At 36.5% G+C, this 9,957-nt stretch overlaps 1 protein-coding gene across 3 annotated transcripts; it reads right to left on the bottom strand.

The window, feature by feature from the left end:
• Window positions 1-1,481: 1,481 nt before the first annotated feature.
• LOC107643258 (ARM REPEAT PROTEIN INTERACTING WITH ABF2) lies at window positions 1,482-9,737 on the bottom strand. 3 transcript variants are annotated; one of them, XR_002362596.2, is made up of 20 exons: window positions 8,712-9,736; window positions 8,429-8,592; window positions 7,558-7,730; window positions 7,356-7,476; window positions 7,203-7,277; window positions 7,001-7,095; window positions 6,781-6,856; window positions 6,337-6,444; window positions 5,910-6,038; window positions 5,673-5,741; window positions 5,402-5,461; window positions 5,097-5,220; window positions 4,690-4,829; window positions 4,217-4,280; window positions 4,012-4,091; window positions 3,655-3,719; window positions 3,452-3,569; window positions 3,206-3,330; window positions 2,475-2,726; window positions 1,482-1,783 (listed from the first exon to the last, which is right to left on the bottom strand). XR_002362596.2 is itself a non-coding variant. In XM_016346853.3 (19 exons), the coding sequence occupies exons 1-19, from the start codon at window positions 8,956-8,958 to the stop codon at window positions 2,636-2,638; spliced, it is 2,124 nt and encodes a 707-aa protein (XP_016202339.1). In that variant the 5' UTR covers window positions 8,959-9,737; the 3' UTR covers window positions 2,371-2,635. The 3 variants fall into 3 exon arrangements, 1 of the variants encoding a protein (XP_016202339.1); XR_002362595.2 differs by lacking the exon at window positions 1,482-1,783 and adding an exon at window positions 2,108-2,324; XM_016346853.3 differs by lacking the exon at window positions 1,482-1,783 and having other exon boundaries at window positions 2,371-2,726; window positions 8,712-9,737.
• Window positions 9,738-9,957: the final 220 nt, after the last annotated feature.

Here is a 9,957-nt window from a genome sequence, read left to right as displayed (position 1 = left end):
ATTCAGTATTATTACATACCATTTACCTGAACATATTACAACTCACCAGTATCCTCATCTTTAACATATGGTTCAATATTCAATTCAACGATACCTATACAAATTTAGAAATAGATCAAAAGAACTTAACACAACTAAATTAGAATAATCAAATAAGCAAATAGTTAACAAAATGACAAAAAAATATCCTATCTAAGCAACCCAACAGCAACATTAATATTAGAATAATGAACTGCCCAAAAAGCCACAGCACACAAATAGCTTACTTAGATTCATGTCAATGAATAAGAACACTAAAATGAAATTTATTATGATAATAATAAGGAAAAAAACATAAACACGCATTAATAAAATAAAGCCAACTGAAAAAAGTAAAAACGGGGTTAGGATTAGGATTTAAAAAGGGGTTAGATTTTTCTTATTTAAAATGAAGTAAAACCGATAATAGAATAGGGAGAGGGATGAGGGCAACCTACCTAGAAGAGGGGGGAGAGACGCAGCTCAGGCGATAGAAGATGCAGCAGCAGCAGCGGTACCAACGACCGCAAAGACAGAGGGAGAAGCTCCATTTCAGGCAACAAAACAAGATCAAGGCAAGTCCATGAAGTCTTTGAAGAAGAATGCAGATGGCCGGCACTGGCAGAGGGTGGGCAGAAGGGCTGCCAAAGGTAGAGAGAGAAGAGAGAAAGAGAGAGGAGAAGGTTAGAGAGAGAGAGAGAGAGAGAGAGTTTCGAAAATGAGGGAGAAGGTTTGCGTTTTGAATTTAGGGCAAGCAGTAAATTCGACGGTAGTGTATTGCGAGTCACCAAAATGCAGCTTTCCACTAATTGGGTTTACCGGCTAATTTTTCTGCCAGCAAATTCCATGCTAAATTTCACGCCTATTTTTTCCATTTTTTCTCCGATTATTACAGGTGAATTTACCGTCGGAAAAGAAAATCTACCGGTAATGATTTGACCTGACGAATTTGACACCTAAACCATCGGTAAATCCACCGATAAAGCCAACGCTAAACCCGATGGTATTCAACGTTTTTTCTTGTAGTGTATTTTTCCACTTCTTGCTCTCCAATTCCATGGATTGTTAATGGTGTGTATATCTAGTAGGACAATGAATTTTGCAGTGGAAGTGATGGTGATTATGGAAGAAAGATGAGAAAGGGAGAGGAAAGAAAATGGGTATTTACAGAATTATTAACAAAAAATTAATTATTGGTTATTTTTGTCAAATAGAACTTATCTTATACGAGTATAACTTTTGTTTTAATTTTTCATGGTCAATCTTGTCAGCATTCACATCTTTCATAGTCAGAAATAACTATTTACTCTATTTTATATATATATGTCGTGTCCCCGTATTTTATAAGATTTTAAAATTCATATATCCATGTGTCTCGTGTCTTGTGTCTCGTGTTCATATCAATGTCCGTGCATCATAGTTTTTTTTTTTTTTCCAAAATTAATGGGTAATAAGATCTCCATATGAGGTATAACAAATTCACTCCATAATAGGAAAATTAACAATTATTATTAAAATATAGAATAGTTAAAGAAATGCTTTATTACAATAGAGAACAAAAATTTGAGGGACAATAAATAAATAAATAAAATAATTTTGAATTATTCTATTCTTAGAATTAAAATATGTTGTTGCCACTTGGCAAGCATTTTTTTTTATCGCTGAAACCAAATCACTGTGGGCAACGCCCGTGGATCATAGGAATTCCAACCAGATATTAGATTCATGCTAGTTTTTTAAAGGGTTAGCTTATTATCGTCAAGCCCTGTCCAAAAAAAAAAGAAGCTTATTATCGTCAAGCATCATGATGAAATAAAAAAGGCAGACCGATTTCAGAAACACTTAACATGCCCTGGTAATATCTGACCAAAAAAAAATAGCATGCCCTGGTACAAGCATTTAACATGTATTGTAATCTAGCCCTTACAAAGAAGTATTTATTAGATATTAGCTTAATGATTCACTTAATTGCATTTATTTGGTTGATGTATAAAGGGACTAACTCAACCAGTTAAGATAAGAAGTTAGTTTTCTGTTACTGTTAGGATGCAGCGTTAGTTATAACAGTTTGTTGTATATAGTTGAAAGCTCCATGATCAAAAGCTAAGCTTGTTGCTTCCATTCCAAGCAATTAATCTTTTCTCTCTCTCTCTCTGTCTATCTTCTAACAGTATTTGCAACATATACAACATATCCAAGTACGAAGACAAGATTTAATGACTTCGCACGATGTAAATTATCCACCCAGACAACCTCTTGCAGACAACTAACTAAATGCTATATATACATCAAGTGCTTGGGCCAACCTACAATCATAACAATCGTAATGCAAAATCAATCGGGAAAGAGAACTATGAAGCCATAACCATCACAATATTGCATGAGAAAAAACAATGTTCGTGAAGGTCATATCTGCTACATCTATGACAATGACGTTACAACCAACAGGGACTTACACTACATCAGAAACGAACATGCATGGCCGTGTTAGACATTTCTCTAAGCAATGCTGCAACGAAAATGGGAGACCTCTTTTGCTGGTTTCAACGAAAAGAAGAACATCTACCACATTCTGTACATTACAATCGGTTAGATGTCAATAGTAGAACAACACATACTACAGCTGGGTGTTGGAATTGGCCTTGGTAAGAGCTTTAACAAAGTAATTCCGGATCTCTGGAGTTATCCGCTGAATCAGAAGTGTGTGTCTGCAAATAGTTGGTGCAAACAGAAATTTAAGAATCTCAAGAATTATGGCATATGGAATGCGATAGTAAATGTGAATATCAATGAATATCATCAATAAAGTATATATATATATATATATATGGCAGCAATTTTTCCAACTTTTATAGAGAGAATTTGACAGCAAGTCAGCAACTAGTTTCCAGACACCCATTGCTATAATTGACCGGCCAACACTTATCCAGCTTATTTCAACAGAAGTTCTAGTTTTACTGTCAAATCCTACCTAAACACAAGTCAAGAAGAAAACTAATATATTTAACAAACTCGCAACATAGTAGCCATAGAACCTAGAAGTCTCAAACATGATTCTTAACATCTATATGTTTAATCCAGATTAACCCTATCTATTGGTTTATGGTAAGTGTCAACCACTAAGAGGAAGGAATACCTAGGGGGGAAAAAAAAGAGAGCAAAGGATTGGAAGGAGTTAGGTAGATACCCTGGCCTTGCACTCAGTTTATCAAATTGCTCCAGGATAAAAAGGATGCATGCGTGCCTTAATGATATAGCATTAAAAGCTTCTGAAAGTTCGTACATACTTGACACGTTCTCTAGTGATATATCCTGGGACAAAAAAACAAAAGTCAAGAGAGACCTACCTTCCAGTGGAATATTGGTTAAGTTATAGTGCAATACAACTAGATGTGTGTGTGCAACAAATCCAATTATAGATATCAAATCTGACCTGTGCAATGGTGTATTCACAATGTCTCTTAAGTCCCTCTAAAAGATACTGATCAGCCGCTCGGAGTAGATCTTGGGCAATATCAAGAGTGACATCAACTGACCCAGTATATATAAATCTGGACCAAGATTAAACAATTAAGATTTAATTTTTCAATAGAACACATCATGACCATAAAACACAGAGCAAAGCACATATTTGACCTCATCATCAGTTCAAAGACCTCCCATCTAATATTTGGAATCTCAATGTCTCTTGCATCCTTCTCCTGCCATGAATAAAACATTTGCATGTCATGTACGTAAATCTGTAACTTCCTGCTAAAAAAATAAGCTTAGCCAAATCTCCAGCTAAAGTTTTCAACTAATTTTAATATGAGAATAAAGTCTCATGAAAATCATGTGGGTCAATAACAGTGTTTTCTTTTCTTGGACAAAAAAATTTGTAATACTGAGGAGAGAGAGCGCATGCTTTTGGTTTCTTTATATCTTGGGAGTATTGTCCAGAGTTGGGGAAGGATAAGATACATGGCTTGCTAGTAGAGATCAATATAAGCTCACCCTGTAACCACCATCAAACATTGCACGAAATGCATCTGAAGATGCAAGCAGGCAGATTCTGTGAGCAAAAAACCGTTTGCCTGCAGTTAAGTATGAAAGTAGCAGTTAACTACAAATACCAATGAATCTACAGCACCACATTCCATCAAGTTATTTTTCAAGCAATAGTTTCAAGAAAGATGCAGCATGGATGAAAAGAATCAACCTTCAACCAAAAATGTTACATCGGACAAGGTAGAATTGTTGACATATTGCTCTCCTAAATAGACCTGCAAAAGGAAGAAAAGTATATGATCTCAGATTCTAACTTCTAGAAGCATCTTATTCTAGATTATTTAGACAAGAAATAGAGGCAGTAGATGTGGACCAAGGTTCTAAGTTATAACTAGACCCCATCGCTAAGGTATTCAAATCATCTTTATACAGAATAAATATCAAAAGTTCACATGCCCAACACAAAAATACATGTATTAAAAATTTCAACCTCAAGTTGAATCTAATCAATACCATCTATCCTCAATAAAAAACAAACGGAAATAAAGTTTAGAACCAAAATAATCAAATGCAAGCAGCCTGTTGAGATTATATGAAAATACTAGAAAAAATAAAATAAAATTCTGTAACTCTAAGCAGCGCCGATTACAAAGACTGAGGAAAATGACTTCTATATAAGACTACCTGGGGTGTTGGAGAAGGAGGAGCAGCATCAACAGGAGACAGAGTCATAGCTTTGTTAGCCACCTTAAACAAAGCAACAGCCCCCTCTAGTTGCTGCTTAGGGCTGGATGAACCAAGCAGCCCAATAAGCAACTCAAGACCTACAGCACATATACTCAGCATCAATAACAAGAAATGATGGACCCACCAAATGGAGTCTATACAACTAATAATATATATCAAACTTCTGTAAAAGATATGACTGAGATGAAACTGTTAGGGACTTGGGTATCATGGGGTGCCCAAAGTCGCACATCGGGTGTATGGGATGCTTGATGTTATATATAAGGAGAGTGGTTCTTCCCCTTTATCAGCTAGCTTTTAAGGTGTGGTTTCCCACTTTCCTTAGATACTTAACAGAAACATACCATGGTGATCGATAAATATTTTTTTCTGATCCTCTGCTGCACAAAGATGAGCAAGAGCCAAAGCCACTCTTCTCTGGAAGGCCTTCTCTGAAACTCGCATCAGATATAGCAAATGGTTCAACACCTACACAGATGAACATAACTGATTAGAAATTGCAATGAAATATAAAACATGGGATAAGGCTCGGTAATTGTATAGAACTTGAGGTTCTGACAATTTGATTCAGTAGTAGCACTCGTCATTTCCATGTTAATTACTACCAAAAACTTTTTAAATTATCCTGTCTAAGCGAAGTTTTGCTTACACGGCCATGTATCTTCTCTTCCAATCTTTTCAATGTCTTTGCAACACAATCTTTAGTTGCCTGCAATAGAAACCAATCCCACATAGATCAACATATGTTACATGTCCATGATCAACCTTCTATTTTCCAGTATGAAGAATTTATAAGTCATATGCAATCAGGTGGCATATTTGATTTGTACCCAACAAAAAAAAAAAAAAAAAAAAAAAAAAACAAACGGCGATAACTTGATATCAAAGCTAATGTCCAGGCATTACAGAGGCAAACTTACTTGAACAATGAATTCTCCATCCTGCAATCTCTGAATTCCGCCTACCCTAATAAAATCTGACACATTATCCTATGAACAAAATAGAATAACAAAAGAACAAAAAAATAGTTAATAAACATTAGCTTAAATAACTAAGTTTTCTAATGCAAGTGAAAACATTCATATATCTTAATTATTATTTCCTATATTTATTACTTCTATATCTTAATTATTTGAAATTTTACATCTATATCTCACCTCATTATCTGCAAGGCCATAAAGAGCAAAGGCTGCATTATGTTGCAAAGACCCATTCTTCGAATCAAGGAGCTTCAGCAAAGGGACTAAGCCACCGTTGTGAGCAATACCAGCTTGGTTATGTGTGTCCTGAAATTTAATATTAAACATTTTCAATGCAAAGAAATGTTATGGTGCTGGAAAAAATCAATCATTCACATGTAGATATAGAGTAAAACACTCGTATTTAAAAAGATTCAATATTTAATATTACACAATTAAATTTAAGGCCACTAAAAATTAAAAACTAATACAAGATATGTTCAGAAACTATATTATAACGAGACAAACACAGAATATAAAAGGGAGAAAAAGTTTCCGTTCATATGTGGGTGACTTTACAACTTGAACAAGTTTACTATCACATGGTACAAAGAGGGAAAATAACCTGGGCCAATCTCCCCAATGCAAAAGCAGACATTTCTCTGAGCTGCACATCAGGGGAATGGAGCATCTCTATCAGAGGTCGAACAGCACCCCTCTGTACAATGTGAACCTACAAAATTCAAGTTAAAAAGAGGGTAGGAATTAAGAATGGAGATATATTATCTGATGCATTGAACACACAGGATAACATGTATCCTATCAAATAAAATGAGAAAAACTGAATCCTTATTTAACAAAGAATTAAGTAATACAAAGAAACTCAAACAAATAAGTTCATAATTCCAATCTTTTGTAATCCTCTCCACTATCCAGTCAATAAAGCATATCCTCTCCACTATCCAGTCAATAAGCATAAAAGGTGTTAGGTTTGCTGCCCTTTCTACCTTCAGTTTTATCATCCTTAGGAAAGGACACATGCATATAGTGCACTTAATATTTTGTTTACCTTGCAATCTGAATCAGTTGCAGCAAACTGTCCAAGCAACAAGGCAGCTTCCCTCTGACTCTCGGAGCAACAAGAACTGTTAATATAAAATGAATATTAGAGTGTATTTATTAATAGAAGGACATTCTTTTCAACAATATGTCCTATAAATATCAAAACAAGTAGAAGATAGGGGGAGGGGGGCAATAGTAGCTTGCCAGGGTCCAAGCTGAGAATATACCTAAGCAATCCAATAACAGGTTGCAAAGCCCCAGCAAGAAGAACTTCTTTCTTGATATTGGGGGAGGAATGGACCAGATTTCCAATCACACCAACCTGTAATACAATAAAATTCATTGCATGCGACCAGTAAGTGAAGTGTCAATGCCAACATTGCGCAAAATTTTTTCAAAATCTAGCAATTATGGTTGCACTGGCAATACCGCTTCATAATGAATAGCTGCATCTTCAGCACGAAGCATTAGAATCAGAGTTGGTAGAGCATTGCATTCAACAATCTGTCATAAGGTTCTGTTACTTATTCAGCTGACATTTCAGTCAATCAAAATTCCCGACTTTCAGCATAGAATACCAACCTGATTTTTATTTTCATCATTTTTAAAAGCAAGGGTTCGCAATGCACCAGCAGCTGCTCTCTGCACCTTTGTATCTGCAAATTCAAGCAAATGAACAAGAGGCGGAATTCCACCTTCCATCCTGCATAACAATTCCAGGTAATCATGACACATAATCACTCCAAACCAAATTAAATGTATTACAGTCCATAAGGAAGCAAACCTGACTCGGGTTTTAATGCAGCTGTTCTCATGAGCAAGATTAGTGATAGCGTCTGCAGCCCTACGAATGAGACTATTAATGGCACGAGATGTTAAACCATTCTTATGCCTCTTTAGTAGATCAACAAGGTGTTTTAAGGCACCATTGTCAACAATGAGCTGTTGATGTTCAGGCTGTAGAAGGGAAGGCATTTTCAAGCAAAGGAAAAAAAAAAAGGAAGTTTAGGAAACATGCGACATCTTCGAGGCTTCCACAAAGCTTTACAAAAAACAATACAACTAGCCTTAATGGAACAATAACATTTTTAAATGAAATACATAATTAACGACGAGTAAGATAATTTAACGTAAAATAAATCTTCTATTAATCTACTTATATATTAGAAATTACAATAACATCAGCCCGAAACAGCTTAAAGTTATCTTATTTGCATTTCTTAATTACTGCTTAATTTATTTTGCATTTCTTAATTATTACTGGACTAATTAAGTAATATTAGACATAATAAGAGTATAATTATAAATGTTAATTACATAAAATTATAAAAAAAAAATTATAAATATTAAGTTAAATAAGATAATTTGGGTTATTATTTTCCTAGTGTTCCCAAGAAACAGAAATATAACATTTTAAAATTAACACTGAGTGAGAGAATTTAAATAAACTAACGTTTCTGGTAATTTATTACAGGAATATATTATCTAGTAAGTGTTAGTTATCGAAGCATAACCATAATCTTAATTTGCACTTCTGCAGAATCATATCAAACATCAGATACACCTCAGAGTGCAAAATCCACGGCACAAATGAGTTCTAATGTAATAATTCCTAAACAATAATTAATATTAGGGGAGGGGGGAGTAGAAGTTACCTTGACGGCAAGAAGTCCAAGTGCAAAAGCACTCCCTTTCTCGACCTCATGCTCAAACGGCAACAGCTTCTGAACGAGGTCTTCTTCCGTCACGAGGGGAGCTTGGAGGTGCTGAACCAAAGCCGGAATAGCTCCTCCTTCGACAATCACGTTTACCACTTCCTCTGCAAGACACAACCACCGAAGGATTTACACCGAGAGACATGCACGACCGAATTCGCCAAAAACCGAAACGAAGGGAGCAACACGCTAGGAGATCGAGGAAGAGGAACGGAGGATTTACCGTTTTTGGCAAGATCGGCGAGCGCGTGAGTGGCGCGCTTGGCGGCGGCTCGATCTGACTCCTTCCATGAGAAAGTAGAGTTGAGGATGGAAACCTGCTCCTGGACGTCGGCAAGGATGGCGTCGCGGGCGTCGCCGGTAGGAGGAGTGGAGATCTGGTGGTGGTCTTCTTCGAACTCGTCCTCGAGCTTCCTCTTCTGACCTTTCCTCTCGGGATGGCACTGATCTGAGGGACCTTGAAGCTCCATGAGAAACAACGAGAGGAGAGGAAGAAGCGCCAACAACAAAGAACCCCTCTCTCTGTGACACACAACACTCCGCAGAAATGAGGTGCCAGAGAGAGAGAGAGAGAGAGAGAGACAAGAGGGTGATCCAAGATGAATTTGGGATTTTGAATAGGGAACCAGATCGTAGGGGTATTTCAGGTATTACAAGAAAGTATGTATGATTTTCATTTTCAGTTATAAGCTGTCACGTTTGGCAGTTTAAGCTTGGTTTAAAGGGATCGACTAACTTGCGCTTCCGCCCGGTGAAGAAGATTATAGTAGAGAAAGGTTGCCACTAAAATGCGCGTGGAGGCAGCTGAGGTTGAAACTTGAAAGAAAGTGTGAGCCCAGTGGTAAAGTTGGGTGGGCCTGGTTGGCCTGTGGATCATGAACGTAGGAATATGATTGGATTAGAATTTTATGAACCAAGTGTGGTGTATTCGGATTTCAGATTGCTCTGCTCTACCTATCCATATTATTTACATCATCGTGTATTCTTTTTTTAATGTTTCCTTACCTAAATTCGTCGTCTTAGTTACACCTACTAGCAGCTAGTAGCTGCACACCGCATGTCCTTTTTGGTCTATTTATATTCTTCTTTGCTTTTTCCTTGCTTCACACTCAAATTAAAAGAAATACATTAATAACGAAGGAACAATATCTGATTCTGGTTGAAATTCTAGTGTGTAGTGGTGGATGATGATGATGAGTTCTATAACAGGAATGAAGTGTGGTAGCTGACATGTCAGTGGGCTTCAACTAAAACGCACCAAAAGTCAAAGGGGCAAATAAAGAAGATTACAGAGAAGCGGGGCAGGGTGGGGATGGAGCGTTCTTGGCCCAACCCGCTGTGGACCCATAAGAAACTTGTTAATACAAGAAAAATAAAAATGCTACTGATGTGAGATGTCCCAACAAATATACAGTAACAATTTTGTTTCTCTCTTTTTGGTAAAATAAGAGAAGAAGAAAAATGGAAAA

The sequence above is a fragment of the Arachis ipaensis genome, chromosome B5, assembly GCF_059453495.1.
Source record: "Arachis ipaensis isolate K30076 ecotype BB chromosome B5, ASM5945349v1, whole genome shotgun sequence".
NCBI classification, from domain to species: domain Eukaryota; kingdom Viridiplantae; phylum Streptophyta; class Magnoliopsida; order Fabales; family Fabaceae; genus Arachis; species Arachis ipaensis.
This window is presented reverse-complemented; position numbering and strand designations above follow the sequence as displayed.

Coding starts and splice junctions, on each gene's coding strand:
- LOC107643258 (XM_016346853.3), bottom strand. CDS start 8,958: ATGGAGCTTCAAGGTCCCTCAGATCAGTGCCATCCCGAGAGGAAAGGT. Junction 7,731..8,428: donor TTGGACTTCTTGCCGTCAAG/GTAACTTCTACT, acceptor TCCCTTCTACAG/CCTGAACATCAACAGCTCAT. Junction 4,281..4,689: donor CTCCTTCTCCAACACCCCAG/GTAGTCTTATAT, acceptor TTCCTTTTGCAG/GTCTATTTAGGAGAGCAATA.